The following is a 26,497-nucleotide window of genomic DNA, read 5'->3' as shown; positions in this document are numbered from 1 at the left end:
TAATATAGCATAGAAGACTAATTTAATAAATAAAATTATAAGAGAATCACTTGTTAGCTTTCAAAGCATTCATTTTGCTAAATCCAGGAAGGAAATAGACATGTTAACATGCATTTTTTTAATTAAGCAGAAATTGCAAGGGCCTGAGATCTGGCCAATGGAAGATTTGACTTCTTCATGCTTTACTCCTCATCTCTTTCCTTTGGAGCCCTCCCCATATCCTCTAAAAGTAAGACAACAGGAAGGTGGCATAACCAAGAAAGGAAAATCAGGAGTTGGTTCTTTGTACTTGCCCCTGTTAAAAGCTACAATGATGCTTGAAGATGAAAATTTTCTCATTGTCAATAGGTGACAGTCATAGTTCTATGTCCAAATTTGCTTCTTAGTAAACACAGAACTGAACCAGGTGAAATAGTGGGTTCTCTCCTTTCTAAGCCCTTGTAGGAATCAAGGGCAATTAGTCACAAATGTTCACTCAATTTCACAGCATGAGGCTGCTACTGAAAAATGTTCAGATGCCTTTGTAAACTATGATGGCATACCATTTTCTAGGTTTCATTGGCAAAGAGATCCTATAAGTATCCTTAAAGAACAGGCTACAAAATAGCTTTTGTTCCATGATGCTGAGAGAAAAAAACACATTCCCTCAGAATGCATGCATCATTGTTATTTCATTGACTTTTTTAAAAAGTAAAGAAAAAACAAAAGAAAACAAAATGCTTAATCCTAAAGTAACCTCCACAGGACATGATCAAGTTGCCTATGTATTTTCTCTTCTCTCTCTACCTTTTGATCCCTGTAGTGGGAAGAAAGTCAGTTTATTTCCAGTAAATCTGAAGAGAAACAGTTGCATACAGTAAAACATGTAATCAGAATTTGCTTCTGCTCTTCACTTTTAGGAGAAACTGTCAAATGATTAGCAAAAGAAATCCATCCAAGTTTTAATTAAAAGACAAAAAACTTCCACAGGATGCCCTGCATTATAAGATAATGGGTTGGTTAGGCCCAGCCTCATATCTCTCATAACTATTGCACCAGTATGTAAATTTACCCCAGGACCCTGTAAGATCTTCAGTTATTAAAAGAAGATTGAATCATATTCTGGATATTGTACATGTTGCAAGAAATAAATGAGCTATTGTATGTAAAATGTCTTGCAAAATCTTAAAGTGCTAGACAAATATCATTTGTTATTATTATTATTATTTTCTTAGTTATTTAGACATAAAACCATACCAATTCATTTAAGAACTTTTACAACTACACAGAAATTCCAATTAATCAGAAGTATACACCTTGAGTATTCTGGATAAATGAGGACTTACTAAATGGATGGAATTAACTTTTTTTTTTTGGTGGGCCAATGAGGGTTAAGTGACTTGCCCAGAGTCACACAGCTAGTAAGTGTCAAATCTGAGGTTGAATTTGAACTCAGGTCCTCCTGAATCCAGGGCCAGTGCTTTATCCAGTGTACCACCTAGCTGCCCCTGGAATTAACTATTTTAATCTGCATATGCATGTAAAAAAGAAAATGAATCAGAGTAATCCTCTGCAATTGAGTTCAAACCCCAGATTCTCAGCAGAAGAAACTGGGATTTAGTACTCTACTGTTCTCCCAGCTTGGGGCTAGTGCTGGGAACAGAGGTTTGTCCTGAGAATATATAGTTTCTAGAGGCCTGTTATAATACCAATAGCAGAGGCCCATGTGATAGAGATGGGTTGGACCTCCTTGGGAAACCCTCCAAAAAAAGGCCATTTGTACACATTAGAGGGAATTGCAAAGAAAGACCTCATCTGGGATAAGACAAACAGGAAGAATGACATGGTTTTCTGAGGTCCTTACGTGGGTGGGCCTCACCATATGTGACAGCATTGGTTTTAACTCAGTTTAGGTTTAGTTTCCTGAGGAATGTCATTCTCCATTACTGTGACTCATTGCTCCTAGATTTTTTTTATCAGACATCTGAACCAAGATCCTGAGGCTCCCAAATGACAATGTAAATACCTACCCTTCTCCCAGGCTTTCCTGCTGGTCCAGGAGGGCCTTGGACACCACGAGGACCCTATCATAAAGAAAGGAGGAGAGAAAATAGAGAGCCAATGAAATATATGATATCTTCAGGAATAGGAGAGGATTGCTCAAGACTACAACCTGTGACAAACATAGAGAGATGTTTTGCTGTTTAATCTCCTAGCCTCTAAACAAACGGACAGGGCTGGGACCTAGTAAAGGGATCTTCTCTACATAGGGCTGGGGAACAGAAGGATAAGAAACAGAAGGTATAAAACATGTAAAACTGCTTTTTCCATCTCCAGATGTCAAAGTTATTTTTGATAAACTTCCAGCTTTGTATAAGACAGTCATAATGTTATCTAATTTTCCCAAAGAGGAGCAGTTAATGGGTCATGTCACCATATTAGCAGTTGTGGTGTTCAGTATTCCGGATGCAGACCCTTGCAGAAAGGGGATATTTTCATACATACCTGAGGTCCCATATCTCCTGTCTCTCCCTTTAGACCACCGCTCCCAGGAGGACCCTAAAGAAACACATTCTAGTTATGCTCCAGAGGCAGAGACAGGGAAACAACATCAAGAGATGCTTTGATAAGGGGAGGGGTGGTGGAAGGAACAGTGAAAATTTGCTACATAGTGGCTAGGTTCATTTTATTACATTTCATTCAGCGAGAGCACTGAGTCATGAGAGTAGAGACATACTTCTGGCTAATGTTCTTGATAGAATTCAGGAGGACAGGATTGCCCACAAGGCATAGAGAAACGCAGTTCTTTATACCAAAGCACAGAATCGTGACATAGCTCTCTGTGCTTCTATACTCCCTATTTCTCTCTGAGGAAGGTTAGAAAGGGAATTGATACTTCTGGTAGGGTTTGAACCAAGTGACCTCTGACGTTCCTTCAGATAGCAAGATTCCATGATTCTGGTATCTCTCCCTCTGCTACTCAGTGACTTACTCTTGCCCTCACCAATTCCTGTTAAGGTACTATTAATTAATTAAAGAGTTAGGCTTAAGTTGTGAGCTCTCCAAAGAGTGTTTACCATCTATCCCATCTTGCCTCACTATATTTTCCCCAAATTCCACCCAAATATTCCTGAAATCAGGGGTATTCCTCCCTTCCACCTCCCCTGTACCTCTCAAGGTGAGCCATTGCCACTGTGATTCAGTCGGGCTACATCATAGTGGCTTTTCAGGAAACATGGTGCAATCTGTGGCTGGCTACTCTCTCTAACAGCCTCCCTGATGCCAGTGGAGCAGTCATCCCCTGATCCCACTCAGAAGATAGTTAATTGAGTGACTTAGCATGGCACCTCTTAAATGTTGCTAATTTCACACATACGATACAGAATTAGTTGTGATTCCTGGTTCATAGATGGCCCTACTGTGTTACTATTATCATAGTTGAGCTCAAAGTTCTATGAAAGGGGCCTATTCCATAAGCCAACTGTTGAGTCCCAATTGTAATATATTTATGTCAGTCTTACTATCAACTTACCACAGGACCTGGTCTCCCGGTAAGACCCATTGGGCCTGCTGGTCCCCTTAGTGCCAACTGCAAGAAAAAGAAGAAAAGGCTGTCAAATGTTCCTGGTGGCTACATTTAACTGGGCATGGAAAAGTGTCTGGTGGAGAAGAAGCCAAGGAGCAGAGCAGGTTTCTTCAAGCCCCTTCTAATGGTCACTTTCATTTGATAGAAAAACAGCTTCCAAAGATCAGGCTTTTAAAGAGGGCACTGGAGGTACTCGTGGGAAACTTTCAGACCTACTGCTTACCTTGAGGCACTGGCAGGGTCAGATCTAGGAAATACTGGGCATAGAATCCAGTTGAACTGGACAGCTCCCTGTCTTCCCCTCCTCAACACACCTTGTTCTCTCCTGTTCAAGGTATTTCCTATGGCTGGAATGCCTTCCTTCCCCCTCCCTGCTTGTTAAATCTTGCTTTCTCTTCAAATCCCAAATCCAGCATTGACTTCACAAAGCCTTCCCTGATTCCCCTACTTACTAATGAATAATCTTCACTCTGGGACCTCATAGAACCTTTTGGTTCTCAACACCTGAATGTACCTGTCACCTTACTGATGTATGTTATAGTTATTTGTGTTGGTGTGCCTTATTCCCCTACCAGACTGCCAGTTCCATGAAGGTAAGAGCTATGTGTTAGCTAAACTTTGGAATTCTTTCCTTACTCTGCACACAGTCCGCACTTTAGAAATATTTGTTATCGGTTTTAAAAGCTCCCAATCTCCTATTTTCTACACACATTCTGTGACTCTTTCCTACTTCAAACAGAGCTTAGCATCCTCCCATTCCTTTCCATAACTCCCTTGTCAAAAACCTGCTCTCCAGGAGGGCTCTGATCTCTGCACTTACACCTTAATGTGAATGGTGGTTAAAATGCACCCTTCCAAGGGGATTTGCATTTGAAGCTTATTCTCTTTTGGGGGAATGCAAAGGTTTCTCTATTATAGGGACTCTAGGTCTTAGAAAAAAGATGAGAGAGAGAGTGAGTATGTGTGTTAGTTAAGGTCTTTCTGGCATTTTTCAAACCAGATCTTGTCTACACACTACCAATGTGTAAGAGCAGCCTGGACTATGTGGTATAGTGCAAAGAACATTAGAATTAGAGTAAAACAATATAGTTTGCATTGTAGCTCTGCTACTTTCCTACCTGTGTGGGACTCTCAATAAGTCACTTCCCCTCTCTAATATTCATCTTCCTTATTCTACAATAAAGAAACAGGACTAGACCTCTATGATTCTATATAACACTAACTCTATGACCTTATGAATCTCACCCATTTGCAGGAAGGTTACCTTTATCACAGATCCTGAAAGTCTGCTGCCATCACTTCCTCCAATTTCCCACATCTTGGTCATTCTAAATTGGAGCTTCCTAACTGGGTCTAAGGAGCACTTCACAGACTACCTCCCGAAGATGCACACAACCTGCCTCACCTGGGCACAGCCTTATCATTTCTCCCCAGCATGTCACTTCCTTTCAGGAAGGTTTTTGCTTTTTTAAAAACCATCCCCATAAGTACATCACTAATTCTGCTTAAACTTTTAAAAATACACAGATTAAAAATCAATATAGGCAGCACCAAGTCCATAAATCCCTTTCTAGGTAATGGAAGCTGCCATGCAGTATATTACATCACTTGGACAATTTGTTCCATAGCAACCACTTGATACTTAAAATGTCCTGTAATTATCCATGCGCTCCAATAATTAACATCTACTTGGGGCTGCACTCAGAGCACCATAAATATTGCACAAACACTGGATTATTTAGAGCCTTCTTTATGACGTCCCATTAAGGGAGCTGCTCTGAAGGATCACCCACCCGGGCAGCATTTGCTCTTATCACGAGCAATCAGCAATCTGGAGATACATCAATTAAAAATGCAATTAGCTAATTGACTGAAGCAATGGAAAACAAGAGTAATAAGAGAAGAAAAATTTCCTTTCTGGACTCCACTCCTCCTCGTGAATTTAGTCTACCATGAGGATGGTAGTTTTTTATGTCCAGATATCTCTTTCCTCTGTCTTTTTCTCCTTCCTCTTTCTAGAACTGATATGAGACAAAACTATATAAACAGTCATGGTCTTAATCCTATGCAAGTTGGCAGAATGAATCTTTAGCCCCGCCTTCTCTAACTCATCCCTCCTTGTGCATCTCACTTGGGTACTTTCTCCTCTCATGAGTCTCTTCCCTGTCTCCTCAGACTAGTTTCCTTCTATTCGATCCTTAGAAAGGCCAACTCTCAGGAATGGCTGTGACCTTCATCCACACTGAGGTATACATGACTGATGGCAATTTAGCAAATTCTCTCTCCCAATGTATTGTTATTGTTTATCCTTCATTCTCAAAGTGGACTGATGACATCATGAGGCTGATGTCTTGACTCTTGAGTGAATTGGATCTAAGTGAGGCAGAGCTGTGTAAAGTTGTAAGTTTCACTCTCTCCTCCAGAATCATCCAAGTCCATTGGCAAGACAAACATCAAGACAACTGTCCAGGATGCAGTGGGTGACCTTGGCCTTTCTAAACTGAGGTCTTTCCCAGGTCTTAGTTTGTCTGTCGCAATGCCTATTCAATGACTAAAGGCCAGGTAAGAATTGAGACAAGTGATTAGTATTTTAATAGGGCTCAAAAATGTAAGGCTAAAAGAACTAGGTTTTCTCTGATATAGTGGAAAAGAAGATTTGATCTGGAGTCAGAGGAAGGAGAAGGGAAATGGAAGGGAAGAAGCAATTATTAAGTGTCTACTCTATGCCAAATACTGTACACTAAGTGCTTTACAAATATTATTGCATTTGATCTTCACAACAATAACCCTGGGAGGTAGGTACTATTACTGTTCCCACTTTACAATGGAGGAAACTGAGTCAGACAAAGGTTTAGTGACTTGTCAAGAGTCAAACAGCTAGTAAGTATCTAAGGTTGGATTTGATCTCAGGTCTTCCTGACTTCAGGCCCAGTGCTCTATTTATTGTGTCATGTAGGTGCTTAGAGGAGCTGAGTTCAAATTCTGACTCTATTATTTACTACCTATTGCCCCAGGCCAAATCACTTTACTTCTAGGCCTCAGTTTCCTCATCTATAAATGAGGGGATTAGATTAGATGACTCTGTGGTCCCTTCCAGGTCTAAATCTATGTTCCTAGGGTGGATTCTGAGGTATTTACAAGTAAATAGGAGATCTTCACAATCACATAGTGAAGTGCCCAAACTGCTCCTGACTTAAGTGAGAATGATGAAGGTCAGGAATGGAGATGAGAGTCTAATTAAAGAAATCCAAGCAGATTTCACTCCTATTCTTAGACATAACTCTTTGGGTGGTTATTTTTATAGTTTGGTATGACCCTTTTGGATTCTACTCCTGAATCCATGTGAAGGTTGGCCTAGGCCATGCACCTCTAGGTGTGTTAACATTCCTTTCTCACCATGGAAACTCTGTGAGGACAATGATTGTGTCCATCTTTTGGTTTATTCTCTGCATCCAGTAAAGTGTCCTAATACACATCGATAATGTGTGATAATTAAGCCAGGAAGCCCCACCTCTCTTCTTACTGGTTACTCCAGGTGTCCCACGTATCCAACTTAACAACTGACAATTCATTTAACTTTTCCAACCAGACATAAATGTCTATAGAATTATCCCATGGCCATTTCCTTAACCTCTATAATATTAAATCAGAAATTATTCAAAGATGCCTTTGCTCTGTACTGCAAAATCAACAGAACTTGGGCAGGTCTTTAGTTTGCACCAAACCACACCCCTCCTCACCAACTCTCCCTCCATTCTCCTACCTTAGTAAGGATTGAAAACCATATTCAGAGTTCAGTCATGACAAAAATTATTTATTGCTCCTATGCAATCCATCCCAACTGGACCCCACACTCCCTCATATCAACATATTCCAAAATAATACATACCCTGGCCTGCTGTAGAATGGCTTGGGCTTGTGACTCCTGGGCTGAAACCATTGGTCCTTTTGACCCTGCATCACCTCCCCCTCCAAATCGGAACTGTGGAGGAAAAATCAGAGAGGTAACTGGGGTGAGGTTGGAGGTGATGGAAGACCTAAAAAGCAGGAAGTACCTCAGAGCACTTTGCCCCAAGATATGGGAAGTACATCTTATCCCATCCTGATACTGACAAGCTTCAAGGTTGTAGGAAATGGTCAAGTTGGTCAAAAGGAGCCACAATTCATTCATTAGTTGGAAGAAACACAGAGTATCTTGGTGCAGAGTTCTACTCTAGTGTCTTTGTGCCCAGATGTGTGAACACTCCTGGAATCCATTTAGATAAACCCTGTCAGGAGCCCAAAGTCTTACTCTGCCTTTACCCACCATCATTCTGATGCTTCATGCAGAAGGATACTCTGCTCATTTTCTTGAATTTGTTTTTTTCAAGGAGAATCAAAACCCTCTGTCAGCTTTTTCAATAACTCACTCTAAAGACCATTATCCCATTTATTCTGAAAGACAAATCCAGACACCAAAAGTTGAGGTCCTCAAAGGAGAGGAGAAAGTAGTTCTCAGTTCTTCTCTCCCCACCTCTTCTCACCTCCAGCCCTCATACACTATAAGCAGTCATTCTATTTCATTAACAAACTGTCTCTACCTCTGCTTCTGTCCACTATCATACATAATGACTTAGGCTTATTTCTGGTTTTGTTTAGAGATAAGAATTAAAAACATTCCCAGAAAAGGAGTAGGCTTTCAACGCATAGGGGACACTCAGGCTTCCCTCCCTCTAAATCCCTTGGCTGGGTTTGCAATATATTTTAAAAATACATTTTGGGATAGCTTTTGTTTCATTTTTACCACTCCAGAATTACTTCCAAGATCCCCCTTTTATTCCCTCCCAGAGAGCCATCCCATGTAACAAAATAATTTTTAAGGACAAAAATGAAAAAGAAGAGAAAAAACTAGCAAAACTACTCCATACATCAAATAAAGTCTGAAAACAAATGCAATGTATGACACTTGTGGACCTCCGTCCTAGGAAAAGAAATGGGGTGTGGGGTGCCTTTTCATATTTCTTCATTGGAATTTTACAACATTCACTTTTTATTTTTGTGGGTTTTTATTTGTTTCTATTTACATTGTGGTTGTCATTATGCATATTGTTTTAATTGTCTCCATTCTACATCAAATCATATAACATTTTCCATTTTTCTATGTTCATCATATTTATCACTACTTCTATCATAGTAAAATTCTATTACGTTCACATAGCACATAGCACATAGTTATTCCCAAATCAATAATTATCTACTTTTTGTTTCTAGTTCTTTGCTACCACAAAAAGTGCTACTTAAATTTTGGGGGTATAGTATAAGGACTTTCTTCTCATTTTTTACTTCCCTAGGATATAAGCCTAAGTAGCGGCATCTCTGGGTCAAGAAGACCATTTATTCAGAAATTATTTACATTATTCCAGATGGATTTTCAAAATGGTTGTACTGATTCACAGCTCCACCCACAATGCATTAGCATGCCTATTTCCCCACAATCCCTCCACCACTGGCTCTTCCCATCTTTTATCATTTTTTGCCAATATCCTACGAGTGGCATCTCAAGTAAGCATTTAAATCCTGTCTCTATCATTAAAATGGAGACAATGCTATCAACTTTGCAAAAGCTGAGTGGCAGATGCTAGATTTTCTCAGGTCACCAAATGCTTTACTTTCCCAAGTCAATACTGACCCCTGCCCTATCCTCCCATCTTCCTCATGCCCTTCCCTTTGTTCAAGCTCTTAAAAAGGCCAAAACCTAAGCAAACTAGAGACAGGGTATGAGGGCTTCACTTTCACATTGAGGAAATTATCACACATGTGGTAGCATAAATAAAGAGAAAGAACTCAGTGGAGAGCATCAGAACACCCAAGTTCTAACCTTTAATCTCTCATGAACTTGTGTGCCCTTTGCCAAGTCACTAGTCCTTGTTTCCCCATCTGCAAAATGAAGCTAACATCACTTCCATCCTTGATTAATAACTAAGGATAAAAGTAGAAAGCAGCACAGTCCTTCGGAAGTAAAAGTGGTAGCTGGGTGTGATAATGCATGCCTGTGATCTCTGCTGCTGGGGAAGGATGAAGCTGTTGGCTCCCTTGAATTTTGGAGCTAGAGGAGGACAAAAACCTATTGGGTGTCTGCACAAAGTCTAGCACTAGGATACCTAGGAATGAGCAAAGCAGCCAAAGTTAGAAAAAAATAGATTAAACTTCTGTACCAACATTAGGATCTGACCCATGAGTGACCACTGTATTTTCAGCCTAGGCAAGATAATGAAACTCAGCCTCAAAAAACAAAGTGAAACAAAAAAAAATTGCAAAAGTTGTCCATAAAGAACAAATATTGTTAAATTGATTGTAGTTTTTGTGGGATAAATATTAACACTCTGAGTACAAGAAGATAGAGTTTGGGAACAAGGACCAATAACGACCAGATGGATATTTCTTCTTTCACTCCATCAGGGACCTGAGTATATCCTTAGTGCTTTAATTTACCTTTCAGTATAAAAAGGACAATGATCCAGAGAATGAGATGCTTGCAAAAGCTAACATAGAATCATGAATCTCCTGTGAAAAATCCAAGGAAACAAACAGTATGTCCTCCTTGGCAAAGAACCAGAATAATGGATGGGGAGAGTAGAGCATGTTTTTGTCCCTTAGCAGAGTAAATACAGCTGAATGAACTCGGGGGGGTTTAGATAGTTTGTCTAAAAGTGGCCTGGCCACTTTGTTTCCCACCTACCAACTCTGTCCTTTGGGGATTGAGATTTCTCTCTGTTAATGTCACATGGGCTTCTCCAGTCTCTATAAAAGCAGCTCACAGAGAATGTGGTGGAAATTCGTTCCTTCTTTTTCCTCCCCATGATATAGTACAAGAGCATGAAAAAGTATAATGTCAACATATTCATACACTTTTACAATATAGAACGTAGGTGATGCCTAACTTATTTTAACCACCTCAGAAGTGATGTGTTTTTTGTTTTTTTCCAGTAGTGAGGACAGGTTGCATTAAACCATCCATGCATCTTACCTGGCCTCCTTTTGTGACTGGCAGAAAACACTCATGATAAAGATAGAGTTAGGACCATAGTCTGTGGCTGGGGAGTGCCAGAAAGCTCACTGAAGGGATAGACTCAATGGCTCGACCTCATAAGTGATATGTTCTAGTCACAGAGTTAACCAAACTTTGATGTTTCATAAATACACCCAATAGAAGAAGGATACTCACAGGTAGCATAAGCATGGTCCCTGGAGGTCCTGGCAAACCATCAGCTCCAGGAAGGCCCGGGCGGCCAGGAGGACCCTATTGGGATAAGATGAAAACAGAATCATTTAGGTGTGGCTCAAAAGAACACCACCTGCATTTCTAGCCCTGCATTTGGTGCTGTAGGGAATAAGAAGGAATTAGAAGGTATGATGCCTTCACTCAAGGAGTTCGAAATATAGTTAGGGAGATACACAGACACACACACACATACACACACAAGCACAATGGAGAGCACTTAAAGATGTTATATCATCAAGCCAAGTGCACCAACAACCATTAAGCACCAGCTATGTATCAGACACCATCCCAAGTACCAGGGATACAAAGAAAGGCAAAAGACAGTCCCTGCTCTCAAGTTCATGGCCTAAAGAGGGACATGATATGCCAACAACTCTATAAAAACAAGAGACATACAGGATAAACCAGAGATTAACAGAGTTAAGGCTGTAGCATTAAAGAGGATTGGGAAAGGTTTCCTTCAGAAAGTAAGTCTTTAGCCGAGACTTGAGAGAAACCACAAGGTGGCACTAAGGAGGGAGAGAGTTGCAGACATGAGACAGCAAGCAAAAATTCCTGGAGTTTGAGGGATAGAGGATCTTGTGTGAGAAACAATAAGGTGGCCAGTTCCATTGGCTTATAGATTAGATGGAGGGGAGTAAGGAATAAGCTGCTATTTGGGTTTTTTTTTTTCTGTTTGGTTGGTTGTTTGGTTTTTTTGTGGGGTAATGAGGGTTAAGTGACTTGCCCAGGGTCACGCAACTAGTAAGTGTCAAGTGTCTGAGGCTGAATTTGAACTTAGGTCCTCCTGAATCCAAGGCTGGTGCTTTATCCACTGTGCCACTTAGCTGCCCCCAGGAGTAAGGAACAGGAAGGCTGGAAAGGTAGGACAGGACCAGGTTAAGCAAGGCTTTAAAACCAAACAGAGGATTTTATATTTGATCTTGAAAGTCATAAGAAGCCACAGCAAAGCACTTCACTATGTAGTACAAGCTAAAAATAAATACAATAGACATTCAGGGAAGGGAAAAATTATGGTGGACTTAAGACAGTGGAGAAGGTCTCATGGAGCAGAGGAAATGAAAATAGGGCCTGGAAAGATTTAAAAGTAGAAGAGGGTGGCATTCTAGGAACAGAGAAAAGAGGACAAGAAGAGGGCTAATGTTCAGTAATTCTGGAACCATAGAGTAGTACCATGTCATGAAGGGTTTTCCTTTCTAAGCTGAAGAATTTACATTTTATCCTAAAGACGATTAGGAGCTACTGAAAATTCTTAAGCAAGCAGGGGAATAGCATGATTAAGTTTGTGCTCTAGGAAGATTATTTTGGTGGGTTTGGTGGAGAATAGATGAAAGAAAAGAGAAACTAGAGAAAAGGAGACCAATTAAATTAGTTTATATCAGGACTGAAATGTCATGTTTTTCTGCTAGATTTATCTTCTCATTGTTCAAAATCCAGAATGATTACTCTTCTCCACAAATCACTTTAAAGAACATTTGCAGCTGTATTTATACCACCTTTATTTTCCTTTAAAAAAAATTAATAGAGAGAGGAAAGCATTGGCAAGTTGCAGGTCAGCCTCTCATTATGGCACATTTCTCAAGATTCTGGTAACCTGCAAAACTTTGAGAGGATATATTTATGTGTATGAACTTGCACCTGCTCACCAATATTCATACAGATACACACACACACACACACACACACACACACACACACACTCAACCTTATCTCTCCTTGCTGAAGCAGCAGAGTCTACTATTTTGAAGATAGATTCTTAGAAAGTCACTTATTCACAGTTGGTAGTGATTTTTTTCATCCCTCTATTTATCCCTCCCTTCATCTTTCCTCCTTTTTCCTTCTCCCCCTCCTCCCTTCCTCCTTTCCTTTCTATTCACACAAAACTCTGTCCAAAATCCCAGTCAAGGTATTACTCAAGCTCAGAGGATGCAACCACATCCCTCTGTATTACAAATCCCATGAGAATTATCTCGAATTTTCATTTTCTTGGCTATGGATTGGGGGAAAAAAATCTGATATTTCTTCTTTAGGAGTCAAGTATTTTCTGAAATTGAACAAACTCAACAGAGTAGGTTCCAATTTGGAACAGTAGAACTTGAATATATCAGTTACTGGAAGATTGCCCTCTGGAGTAAATGACTTTAGAGAACACCTCTAAAATGTTCATGGGGGTGGAGGGAAGAACTCAGCTGCCTTTTCTATGTATAGTCATGTAGGGTATAGTTAAAACTTCACTAATTTCAGCCAAACTGACCCACTTGCTGTTCAAATCCAGTCACAGACACTTACTAGCTGTGAGACCCTAGGCAAGTCACTTAATTTCAGTTTCCTCAACTGCAAAATGGAGATATAAAAGCCCCTACCTTCCAGGTGAGGATCAAATGAGATAATATTTGTAAAGTGCTGAGCACAGGTCGGTGCTTAATAAATACTTGCTCCCTTCTCCTGTACCTGGGATCCCATTACTTGACACTGCACCTTTCCTTATGCAGCCTGCCTATTCCCTATGCCTGGAAGTCACTTGTGCTTCATCTCTGTCTCTTAGAGTCCTCAGCTTCCTTGAAGACACAGCTAAAGGGCCATACCTCCTCTGGAGAGCCTTTCTAGATCTCCTTCCTTTCTAATGCACACTCCCTCCTCAAATGTTATCATATAAAGAATGTAAGCTTCTTAAGAGCTAGGGCTGTTGTTCAGGCTGCCTTTTTATTTCAAGGACTCAGCCCAGTTGCCTGGCACATTTTTGGGGTCATATTTGTAATTTCATCAGTGTAGGCATTTAATAAATGCTTGTTGAATTGAACTGAATTGACCTGAAACAGTAACATAGCTTGAGAAAAATGAACAACAGACCTTAAAAGAGCCTGATGATTTATCTGCATAAAGTACAGTCCCCTGAGCTATAAGACAGAGGCTGCATTTCAAACCAGCCTATCCATTTTTCAAGACTACTGTGAAAATGGACCCATGATATGACTCTCACACTGTTTACTTAGCTCAAGTCAGACATATGGGACTCTCTGACTTAGCTGATGAGGAGTTGATAGGTACATAAGTCAGTTCCAGCTGCTGGATTAAAGGGGCAATAAATAATTCGAGCTGGCCTCTTCTCACACAAGAAACTTCTTAAAATTTAGTACTTGATCGATTGGTTCCCAAATCATTACCTTAACTCGGTGTCCTTGGTCAGATAAGGTGTTGTTTGTTTGTTTGTTTGTTTGTTAAGTAGTTGTGTAACATTGCTTGTTTCTTCCATTCATACACACACAGAGACACAGAGGCACACAATGAAGAGCTATCTTGCATATACAAGGAAAATTTTGCATTTAAACAACGGAATGATTTTCTTAAAGACTAGGTAAGAAATTATTGGCCCAACTGCTGCTATGCAGGGTAAATGTCAGAGGGCATACATAACAGTAATTTGCTACAAAATATTTGCGATAAAACCAGCAAGTCTTTATCTTAAAATCAGGATGAAATGAAAGAGCATGAACCTCACAGTCTAAGATTTAGAACAGGTCGGTGAACAAAACTCTGAACATTGACTCATAACGGCTGTGGGGGAAATAACTCCAAATCTCTCACAGAAGCTTTTATCTTGACACTTTCTACCTTTGCTAAAGGAAAGAATTAGGAGTGAGGCAAATAATAATAATAATAATAAAGCTTTCTAAAGGTTTTCAAGATGCCTGTACTTTTAAAAAATATATTTTTATGCAGTTGTTTTCATGTAGGCATAAATTTGTAATTTCAATGGCCTTATTTGAATTCAAGAGATAACAAGAAACAAACCTAAGTGCCCCCAACTAAAGGGGTAGAAAATATGTGGTGGGTCACACAGTAGATAGAGGCCCAGGTCTGAATTCAGGAAGACTCGTCTTCCTAAATTTAAATCCAGCCTCAGACATTTATTAGCTATGTGACCCTGGGCAAGTCCCTTAACCCTGTTTGCCTCAGTTTCATCTGTAAAATGAACTGGAGAAGGAAATGACAAACTACTCCATTATTTTGGCCAAGAAAACCGCAAATGGGGTCACAAAGAGTCAGACGCGAGCTGAACAACAACAGCAGTGGAAAGATCACTCAGATCAGAAGTGAAAAGACCACGCTCGATTCAAACCCTGGCACTGCCACTTTAGTGTATGACTTTGGGGGAATCACTTAACTTCTTGGGGATTTGACTTGATGACTTCTAAGATCCCTTCCAGCTCTAAATCCATGAGACAATGGCATTTGTGCCAACCTGCCCTCCCACCCCTTCCAACTACACTAACTCTGGATTATTCGGTTCACACTTTTATCCTGGGATTAGAGGATTCTGTCCTTCCTGTAGTTCTTGCTACTTTCTATGAGATCTTGCTTTTTTCAGAAAGTCCACAACTCTCTTCAAGTCACCTCAGACACTTTCCAAGGCACTCCTGTATGTGGAAATAATCAAAGTTTTGCTATCAAACATTTAACTATTTATTAAAGGAGGTCCCCTTGAAAGCCTCTACTTAATATGCTAATTAAGAGACTTTGATATGAATATATATTCATTTACATATACACACATATCTACATGCGTACATATATATGTGTGTATGATACATAAGAAATGTCACCATTTCTCATATTCTGACACCATTTTTCGCATGAGTCTGGTAAATGTGTTTATAAAACAGTTTTTGTATAACCTTGCAAATAAGTCTTGAACATTTATTAGCCTACAAATTTACTTTACCAGCACAGCTTGCTCCCAGGAGGTAGAGACACAGTGAAATAAATGAATTCTATACTACTCACCCAGTATAAACTGTTACTCACAAGCCTGTGGTTATTTTCAAAACTAATATAGTACATGCCAGACACTGACTGCACATAAATCAGCCTACCCCTTTTCATGCTGAAATTGCCTTGAAGCTGAGCTCCAGGACCTTGTAGCGGCAAACTGGGGAGGCCAGCTACCAAGAGTATTCATTATACAGTGAGATCCCCTTGTATGAAGGAAGCAGCTTGGTACAGTGGAAAGAATACTGGTCTTGGGGTGAGAAGATCTAACAAGGTCAGATCCTGGCTCTGGTGCTTATTAACTGTGTGAGGCTGGGCAAGCTGTTTTAGCCACTCTATACCTTAGTTTTCTCATCTGCACAATAGGGATAACAGTACAGAACTGTTGTGCAGAAAGTATTTGTGAACCTTAAACCATGACAGGAATGGAAGCTGTTTTTGTTATCATAAAGCTTGTGTCTGTCAAAGAGACTGGGCTTTACATCTGCTCCCTGTACTATATCAGGCTTTTGCCATCTGTATTCGTTATATTTCAGAGAATGTGATTTCACCCACAGCATAACTGAATTCACGTAGCAATGAGCAAGGAAATGCTGCTACACTTGACTGTCTTTGGCAATAAGCCTTGGTGGTATGTTAGGGAAGGTGGACTTTCAAAAAGAAAAAGAAAGAAAGAAAAGAAAAAAGAAAAAAAACATGGCTTAGTACAGGCATATAGTTATCTAGTAATAGGGAATTGCTGCTAAATGTTTAATAACTAGATTTGGGGGAGGGTGTACACACAATACATTTTAAAGTTTATTTTGCATTGTTAACATTTCTCCCATCACTTTCTCAAGTCTAAATTGTCACAACAGTAAATCAAGCTCTTATTTGTAGCAGTTGCAAACTTCTGAGTTGTAAATTCCCACACTGAAAATTTAACAATCAGCTCAGTAGAGCTGGACCCAGAATACCCCTGGCTCAAGACTTTGATCAAAGCCATAGGGTTAGAACCAGAAGGGACTTTGGAGGCCACTGAGTCCAACACCTTTATTTTACCTATCAGGAAATGGAGGCCCAGAGGTTAACTGACATGTCCAGGGTCATACATTTAAGGGTAGAAATGGAAAGGGGAATTGGACCGTTGGTTCTTTTTCATTCTTTTTGAAAAAGTTTTATGATGCTTTTTTCTATATCAAAATCATTTCCTGCTACACATCCTCTACCCCTCTGAGGCTTTCCTTATAATAAAGGTAAATAGATTTTAGGAAAATAAACCAGGATAGCAACTGTTATCTGGAAGTGTATACAACATTCAACACCCAAAGTCCTCTTCCTGTCTGATGAAAGGGAAGAGATGTGTTTCCTTATCCCATCCCCAGGGCTAAGATTGGACATTGTAATTACATTATTTCATTCTTCATGGAATTTTAAACAAAACCTTTGGATAGGGGCTGTCTCCTTCCTTCAGGTAACAAGGGTGTAAGAAATGTCTGCTGGAAAGTATCATGGATTCTAGAATTCATTCTCAAAAAAGAATGTCATACATGAGAAGAAATAGGTGGTGTGGGAGCAGAGGGGAGGGAAGTGTCATTCTCAGCAATTTCACAGGCCTTAGGAACATGATTATTATTTCACCCCAAATGTATTCAATATACCATGAATGGACAAGCTTCTGTGGTTATCCCAAATCTATCATGAGGGCACCAGTTTACTAATGCCAGCTGGATCTCCCAAGATTTAATTAGATGATAAATAAGCTTAATTCTTTTTAATGGAAAACTTAAAACACTCAATGAGCTATAGAGTTACAAAAACACTGTGCTCACATTCTTAAAAAAAATCCATTCTAATCCTATCATTCTGGGGAAAAAGAATTAATTGACTGTTTGTTATTTTAGACTGCTGGTAACTGGTGTGTGTTGTTAAACGGATGGCCAAGAGGGCAATAACTCACTATTCGGATGCTTAGTTGCCATCTAAGTAATACTAATGTTACCCTCCAAGTCAGAATTCTGCTCCAATTGGACTTTGTTAAGGGAGGCTTTGTTTGGGGATGGGAAGCAGGTGCAATACCTTCAGGAGTATAATCAATTCCCAAATGGCTTATATCATTTTGTAAGTGCAAGCTTCATCTCTGCCAACTAAATCACAAGACTGTTGAAGACAGGGGTTCTTAGTAATTAAGTCCTTAAGTAATTATTAATTCATGGTAGTTTACAGTTGCTAGTGGCTAGTTCCCCATGAGCTCTAAGGATGAGCTGGTTTTTTTCTCTTCACCCCACCCTCAGCACTGGGGTATGGCCAGTGCAGCATCTTACACATGCTCAGTGCTCAATAACTGGAGCAGACTGACAAACTGCCATTGTGTTGTCAAATTCTGGCATCTTTGCAAATGTCATCCATACTTTGTGAACACCCAGAGCTCTAATGATTTCAGATTCAGTTAACTGCTTTGCCAATATTCATAGATGGAAAGTCTGTTAGAGTTGTTTGTCCATGAAAATGCACTAGTGATTTGCATTGGTGCCGAAAGAATCAATTCCAGACAGTATTGCAGTGAAAGAGTCATCTGGCCCCAAACTGAATTCAGTGGCCAAGATATGTGGGGACCACACTTCTTTATCCTTAAACTCCTCTTGGCACAGAGTTAAGGTTAAGGGAGCCAGCTCAAAAGGGATCCCAGCCAGTTCAAGATCAGCTTCCTGATAGGACATGATGATAAGAAAGAGAGAGGTAAAATGAAAATGCTAGCAGGAGAGATTATATATCAAAGGCGTGAACGATTGGTTCAATCAATCTCTCTTGGACCAATCCCCAATTCTTTATTTCTACTTCTACCACTCTGAATACTAACCCATGAGGATGATTGCAGTTGTTTTCTGATAGGTTTCCCTGTCTCTGCCTTCTCTGTTCTGCAATCTATCCCTCATGCCATTACCAAAATAACCTTAAATTCTTTTTCAAATTCAGAGGTATGTTTATGCTACTCCTCTGTTCAAAAACCTTTCATGGCTCCCTATTACAACAAGGAAAAGTTCTGACACCTTTGCCTGACATTCAAGTCCCCTCCATACACTCTCTGGGTCCAGGAACATTTGCGTATGAACACCCCCTGTGCTCTTCTGTTTTCATGCCTCTAACTGCCTTGTGTTTGGGAAGTTCTCCCTCCCTCTGTTCCCCTGCTGAATCCCTAGCCTCCCTTTAAAGCTTCGTTTACATGCCATCTCTTCCAAGAACCTTTCCCTGACAACCCTAGTCAATAACAATCTTTCTCTGGCCCTCAGATAACATTTTGTTCTGCACTTCTCTACTGCATTTATCAGGTATTGTTGTCTAGCAGAGTTATCTGTTTGTTTCTTATCCTTCTCCTAGGCTATAATATAAAGTTCATGAGGGTGGGGATCATGTTCTATCTAAACTCTGTATATCCCCCAGAACCATACTGTATACAGTGGAAAACACTTACTAAGTGGTGAATGAAAGGGTACACAAAAAGAAGAAATTCTGACATGATGGCAAGGCCTTTGCATGCAAAAAAAAAAAAAAATGTATGTTGAACTGAATTGTGAAATTCCCAAACCTGGAGCACATTTTCCCCCAGGTCTTCCAATATCTTTATCAGGTCCTACTTAACCAGTCACCCAACCCTTCTAAATGTAATGTCCTGAAGGTGTCAGAGCAGCATAAGGTACACAGGATAGTCTAGTCTAGGAGACGGAGCATGAAAACACAAAAAGAAAACTCTTCCACGAAAGCTATCATCAAGCAACATGATGAACTGACAAAGGAACACTTGGTAATTCAGATGATGAGTCCTAGGATACAGGAGATAGAGGTTCTATTCTTCCTGTCTCCACCCTTGGTGTTGCTTTCTGGGCACAGGCTTAACTCCTTCATAAAATGAAGGGATCACACTTGACCATCTTTCAGAACCCTTCTACCTCTAAAGCTTCCTAGGATGCATCCAGCTTTAAAACTTAGTGATGGATCAGCAAGTTTTTACCATGGAGGAAGGGCGTGACCTGAGCCCTGAAGGACAGATAGGATTTACCTTGGTGGATCCTGGCCCCAGTAGTACCTCTAACATAGTGGTGGTGGGTGCCAGTTTCTCATGGGCTTTACTATCTTCAGTATCCAAACCTTCATAGGATTGCTTATCTAAGAAGGGTGGCATACACCCAGCCAGATATTCCCTGACCTCTGTTTCATTGACCCCGACACTGAGAAGATTGCCATAAGGCTAGGACGCTCCTTAACTAAAGGAGTTGCCTCAATCAGGAATATTCCAGCAGCACATCTGGATACAGCTATGCATATTCACAGCTTCACAACCAGTCCCAGCAAGACACCTAGAGTAGTGCGAGTGTTGTGTTCCTATATCACACCTCACTCTTCTGTATATTGTCAGAGATTCCAGCCCCAAAGGCAGAGACCAGGTTATTGCTGGCAAGAAATTAAACTGTAAACTAGATCCCAGCCAACAAAAGATACCATCCTATCGCAATCACCTGTACAAGAGGATGATACAGAGGAAAGAGGCCTGGCTCTGGGGCTAGATGACTTGAGTTCAAAGCCTACCTCTGATGCCTGAAGTGTGGCATTGGGTAAGTCATTTGGGCTGAACTGGATGGCCTCCGAGGTCCCCTTTAGCACTAGGTTTATAATCCAATTATATACATTCCCAAGACCTTAATGATCCGAACCAGAGTAGATCTCTTCATCACTCCACATCTATTCCAACAGGGAAGGAAAAGTTGGCCCCCCATGCTCAGTCCCAGAGTGTCTCTTTCAATTCTTTACCATCTCTCATGGGACACAGAATTAACTCAGAGACACGGGACCCTGCCCAGGTGTTCCTTTAATATAATCCGATGTCTTCTGGCATAGGTGTTTGGTTTTCCAGGAATATAAGGGAATCCTAACAGGTCTGTAAATGCTCACCAGAAACAATACCCAGAATTTGTGGTTCCTTTGCTGTGGATGTTTGTTTGTTTGCCTGGACGCTTGATTCTGTGGAGAAGGCTGGGGAATAACAGGGTACAGAGCCAAGAGAAGTGTGGGCAGATTTGGATAGGCTGTTTGACAAAGATGGTCTTTCAAGCCTGACTAGTCTAGCCTTCCACGTCCTCTAATGTGGCAGACAGTGCCACGCAGAACTATCCTTTCATACCAAATGTCCAAGGCCACGTGTTCCCCAGACCTCAGCATTTCCAGTTTGGGAACTGGCAATCAGAGAAGGTAAGTGAAGAGAATTCGTAAGATTATACAGATCATAGGTTTAGAGGTGGAAGAAATCTCAGAGGTCATCTGGTCCAATTTCCTTATTTCTTAGATAAGGAAACTAAAGCCTATACATATCAGGTGACTTGTCCAAGGTCACACAGTTAGTGAATGGTAAAACCAGGATAGGAACCCAGCTCTATTTACTCTAGTGTCAGCTTTCTTGCCACTGCTTGATCCACAATGATTTGCATTGCTTTCAGAGCTTGGAGAGCCATATAACAACCTTCCAGAACAAAAGCTCTTCCCCTTCTTCCCATCTATCCAAACAACCTAGCTAGAACATAACCCATACCTAACTCTTCCATAAAACCTTCCCTAATAAATCTAGCATTCACAATGATTTCTCCTGAAATCCTGCAGCATTTATTGTCTAGACTAAATAGTCTGGCTCTTTGTTACTTATGGTCTTGTCTTCTCCAAATAAAGTGTAATCAGGGCAGCTAGGGGTCGCAGTGGATAGAGCACTGGCCCTGGATTCAGGAGGACCTGAGTTCAAATCCAGCCTCAGACACTTAACACTTACTAGCTGTGTGACCCTAGGCAAGTCACTTAACCCCAATTGCCTTACCAAAAACAAAAACAAATAAAGTGTAATCCTGTTGAAGGTAAGGCCTGCAGATCATCTTCTCTGTGGCATCTTGAATATCCTACAACATTTAACTATCTGTATCAATTATGTGTTGTTTCTTTTTATGAGTATGTTCTGCTTTTTCTAATCTTGGACCCCTTAGAGCAGGCTTTGTATTGTAGTCATCTTTTTTTTTTCTTCCACACAATGTCTAGCACATAATCACACACAAAGGAATATTTAACATACTTGTAGCCTGATTTAAAAAAAAGTCCTCAAACCCTAATTCACAGCTTCTAATAAATGCAAAGCATCTTCAGTATGGATCTCAGACATCAAGCATTTAATACCACCCAAAGCCTTCCCATGGGGCCAATCAGTTTCCTTCCACAGAGACATGTTGGTCCTCAAAGTCTAGACCTTTGGGCATCAAAAGTACATTAGTCTCGCTGTGACCTGTTAATCCGACTACACTCACTTCATGTGAAGTGGGAAGAGAAAAAAATCACAATAATGCAGTACTTCCCAGGCCCACTAGATGTCAGACCTAAATTGTAGCTACTGCTAGTACCTACAGGAACATGTGATGGAGAAGTGAAGCACAGAGACGTGTGTGCATGGTGGGAGGGTGAGATAGGGGAAGTCATAACAAGATAACCTAGTTTCCTTTTTTTTTCATTGGTAGGGAAAAGTCGATTTAGAAATTCATCTTAGTCTCAAGGTATTTACATGGAAAAAAATAGTACTGATTTGTCCTGGGGCTTAGGAAATGAGTGTTTTTAATAACCAGAGAGAGCTGAAGTGAGTTATTGGGGCCAATGATAAATTCCCCAAAGGAAGTAAGGGGAATTAAATGCAGGAAAGTAGGGCAGTCGATCTGTGATTTCCAACCCAACACTGTTCCTGTAGGTATTAACTAGGGCTGCCAACCCATCCCCAGCACTCAAGAGGAGCAATCCTAGACACAGGGATGGGGAAATATTCAAATAAACCTCCTCCTCCAAGAAGCCTCTCTGATTCCCCCAGCTGCAAGTGATCTTTCTTTCATGTGATGTCCCAGCATATTATTCTGTTGTCTCATTTCTCCTGCTAGACTAGGGGCTTTATTAAAGTTAGGAACAGCATCTTATTTATCTTTGTATAGTTTAGCACAGAGTTTAGCACAGTTCCGTTAAAAATATTTATTAAATGAATGAATGAGCCTAAGCAATCAAAGTTGACCCAAACTTACCCTCTCTCCAGGATCACCCACTTGACCTGTTGGGCCAGCAGTCCCCGGAGGTCCTGGAAGCCCCTAACAAATAATATGAAAGAAGGATAGTGTCACCCACTTGTACCCTATAAATTGTATATTGCCCCCTTTCCCATTTCTTCAGTGGCAAAGAAGAGTGAGGGAAGAAATTTAGAGCCCCACCCCTCAAGAAATGTCAGAGCAGTACCACCGACCCCAATGAAGCTTTCCTTTTTTCATCTCCTTTCCCAGGAAACAGAAATTCAAGATTCCTGAAGTTCTCCTCAATTTGACCCCTCTACAAGGAGCAGAATCCTCATCATTGCAGTAGAACAGATACAGTTTGTTACTTACAGCAGGGCCTTCTGGGCCAGGGGGGCCTTCGATAAGCATTCCCTGAAAAAGAAACAGACAAGAATAGGGGATGGATTCTGAAGCCACAAGCCACACACTTCACACATACCCCCCCATTCTATCTCCAAGAAGCAATACCCAGTGGGGGCTTCTGAGACCAATGGGGATGGATGCCAGCAACTCAGGGTACCTCTGGAGACTGAAGGACAGGGCTTTCTGTCTCCCCAACCCAACCACATGCTTAGGCGTCTCTAGTGGTTTCCATTGTCTCCCCTTCTGAGTTCTATGCGGTGATTAGCCACATGTGTCTCTGTAATTAAGGGGCTGCTGCGGTAGGTGGGGAATAATATAATGTTACTCTATGGTTTTTATACACATATTAATCCATTTATATAACATGAATCTGCAGAATGCTAATCACTAGACTAGCAGGTTCCCTTTCTGTGTAGAAAAAAAGAGAAACTCTTTAAAATCCAAAGAGAGAAATGAGGTCTTTCTGTAGAGTCGGCAGAATCCCCATCTGTCTTTACACAAGATCCCCAAGTCTCATTCCAAGCCCTTGGCTCCCACCCTCCCTAAGCTCTCTTCATAGTCCAGTTGTTTCCCCCTTCAGAATGAAAACCAGTCCATGTACTCTAGCACAAGCCTGGAGAGAAGGAAGCCCAAGGGACCAAGGGCTCCTCAGAGGTCAGAGTTGATGGGAAGGTCATTTCATGGTGGCTCAGGACCAGAAATAGAAAGAAGGTTCATGTCAGTCACTGTGAGAGACTGTCTCCCTGCCTAGGGGATGAAGAGGAGAAATAAGCAGGATTCTTACCTATGGGGCTCCATTTGTTAGGGCATGACGGGATCTTAGAGCACAGAATATTAAAGAATATCAGCTAGGAAGGACCTTAGGACATAGCATGTTGCAACACCAAAAAGCAGCCCTAGAAGGAACTTTAAACCACGGGATGTTAGACTGTAGAATGTCAGTGCTGGAGGGAACCTTAGAACACAGAATGTTAGAACATAAAATGGGAGAACTGGAAGAGACCTTACAAATCATCTAATCTAACTCCCTCATTTTACAGATGGAGAAACTGAGACCTGATCAAAGAAAGTGGTTTGATCAAGGCCTTCCCTTCATTAATATTCTAATTTTCTCCCATGGAGTGATTGGGAATTATGGATAGATTATTGGAGGCCCTGTCTGGCAACTAGGGAATTGATGAATAAATGATGATCTATCAATGTAAGGGAATACTATAATACCATAAGATGACAAGTATGAACAATGGAAAGAAATATGTAAAGATAAATAAAGTGATGTCAAGCAATGAAATCAAAATTAGAAGAGCATTAACACTGAGTATATTAAAGAAACAAACACAAATGGCAACAAAACTGTAGAAGTACATGGACAGAAAATAAGAAGGAAACATAGAATATATTGATTATTATTACTTTTCCCCTCTTCCTTTTTAAGATCAAAATGTAAATAGTTTTTTTTGTTTTTCTGAGGGGGTTGATTTTATATATATATTTTGTTAATTTTTAATACTTGGTGGGAATTATTAAGTTTATAATGAAGAATATTTTAAATAAATAAAAAATGAAGGATTCCAACTATCTGTGGAAGGGGTAAAAATCACATCTGAGCAACTGAGCTAATGAGCTCTGTAATTAATAGGCTTGCTGTATGCCCATTTAGCCACGTCAACAGGGCTCACCAGGCCTCTTTCTAGCAGGCAACAGTACAGAACTGTAAAGGGATACACACTTTGTTGACACAGATGTACAAAGAAATATTTGTACACATTATGTACACAATAAGTTCATCCAAGCAACTTAATAAATCCCAGCTTCCTTCTTTCCAACAAGAAGCAATCTTCCACTTAGGACAAAGCCAGCTGAAAAGACTCAGAGATTGAGAAGAGATTACAAGGATAACTAACCACTAGACACTTAGAGAGTCCAGGGAAACTGTAGCTTTCTTCATACATCAGTTGACATGATCAAGGAGCCAAGGGTTTAATTTGTTGAGATCTTGTAGGAACTCTGATCTGGGACCTTTTTTTGAAGGACTTGTGTGTGGAAAGAAATTAGAAAGGCTCAGTAAGCTTCTCCACATAGGAGAGATCTAGGTTAATTATCAAGACTAATAAATTATTAGGCTGGAGACCAATATTGACCTATTAACTTACAATGACCTTTATGTTCCTAGCTTAATGCTTTTTCATTTCCCAACTGGAGGTTGTCTTCATTTGGGTTCTTAGCATATTGGGATAGGATTTTGAAAAGATATGATCATATATAGGCAAACTCAATAAATACAACCATTGGGATATGCTATCTGCTCTTTTTTTTTCTTTTTTTCGGGGCAAAGGGGCTTAAGTGACTTGCCCAGGGTCATACATCTTGTAAGTGTCAAGTGTCTGAGGCAGGATTTGAACTCAGGTCCTCCTGAATCCAGGGCCGGTGCTTTATCTACTGAGCCACCTAGCTGCCCCCAATGCTATCTGCTCTTAATGAAAGTTAGCAACTTCAATAAACATTTATAAGAGATCATAAAGGTCACCTTTGGTGTGTTTGTTAGGAAACAATAGCCAGAAAACAAAGTAAACCCCAATGAAACAATAGCAGAAGGGACAATTCCAAGAGGGTCTAGTGGTTTTTCCTACAGAGTTCTGGAGATGGTAGAGGCAAGTGTGGAAAGGTTTGCTACTCCAGAGAGATAAGTCTTTGTGCTTTTGAAAATACAAAATACTTAGGACACCTCTCATCCCTGGAGGACTTTCCCTGGGAAGCACAATGCCTGTAGTCTTCAGCCTGCCTCTAATAAATTCACCTCTGCTCAGCTGAGCAGTGTTCCCTTATAAGGAGTCTCGGAGCCTTTCAGAAAGCCTTGCCTGGTGCCACATCTATATGGGAGACGTTAAAAATATTCTCTGTAAAAAGGGAGGGGGCTCTCTGGCTTCAGCATCCAGTAGGGAGCCATGTGATTGAGAGGAAGGGAGATCTAATTGTGTTTGTGGGAGAAGTGGGGGGGGGGCGTGGTTAGGAAGATGGCAAAGGTTGGGGGGGGGGAGGGGGAAGGAAGAAGGAAGAAGGGGAAGCCCTAATTAGTTAATTCATGATACAAGCATTCTTGGCATCTCTCAGGATTCAGCCATCTGTTTATATGGAACTGAGACTTCAGGGACATCTGGAGAAACTCCAGGTTGATAAATTCCAACTGTTTACATTATCTCCTCCGATGGGACTGACCAAGGGGGCAATGGACATTGCAAATAGGATGGGGGTGGAGAAGGAAGAGGCACATTTCAAGAAGTCATTGCTGGGGCCAGGGGTGGGGGGGAAAGGGAAACCCTGCTTTAAGTGAATCCAGATGGCCATTAAAAAATAAGTTGAAATGCATTTTCTGGGTGCATTTTTTTTGCTTCTACTTTTGCAGCTCTATCTTCCAGTACACTCTTGTCTGCCACTTTCTCTAGTTTT

The 26,497-nt window shown here is 40.6% G+C and overlaps 1 protein-coding gene across 1 annotated transcript in view; it reads right to left on the bottom strand.

The window, feature by feature from the left end:
* The window catches only part of COL5A1 (collagen type V alpha 1 chain), a 298,612-nt gene that overhangs the window by 119,113 nt on the left and 153,002 nt on the right, over positions 1-26,497 (bottom strand). The window contains exons 10-16 of the mRNA XM_043985817.1: positions 23,018-23,059; positions 22,664-22,726; positions 10,770-10,844; positions 7,455-7,547; positions 3,512-3,568; positions 2,485-2,538; positions 2,010-2,063 (exon numbers count right to left, since the gene is read on the bottom strand). Of these exons, the coding sequence (XP_043841752.1) occupies positions 2,010-2,063; positions 2,485-2,538; positions 3,512-3,568; positions 7,455-7,547; positions 10,770-10,844; positions 22,664-22,726; positions 23,018-23,059 (438 nt within the window). The remainder of the gene's footprint in view (positions 1-2,009; positions 2,064-2,484; positions 2,539-3,511; positions 3,569-7,454; positions 7,548-10,769; positions 10,845-22,663; positions 22,727-23,017; positions 23,060-26,497) is intronic.

This window comes from Dromiciops gliroides, chromosome 2, assembly GCF_019393635.1.
Source record: "Dromiciops gliroides isolate mDroGli1 chromosome 2, mDroGli1.pri, whole genome shotgun sequence".
Lineage (NCBI taxonomy): Eukaryota > Metazoa > Chordata > Mammalia > Microbiotheria > Microbiotheriidae > Dromiciops > Dromiciops gliroides.
This window is presented reverse-complemented; position numbering and strand designations above follow the sequence as displayed.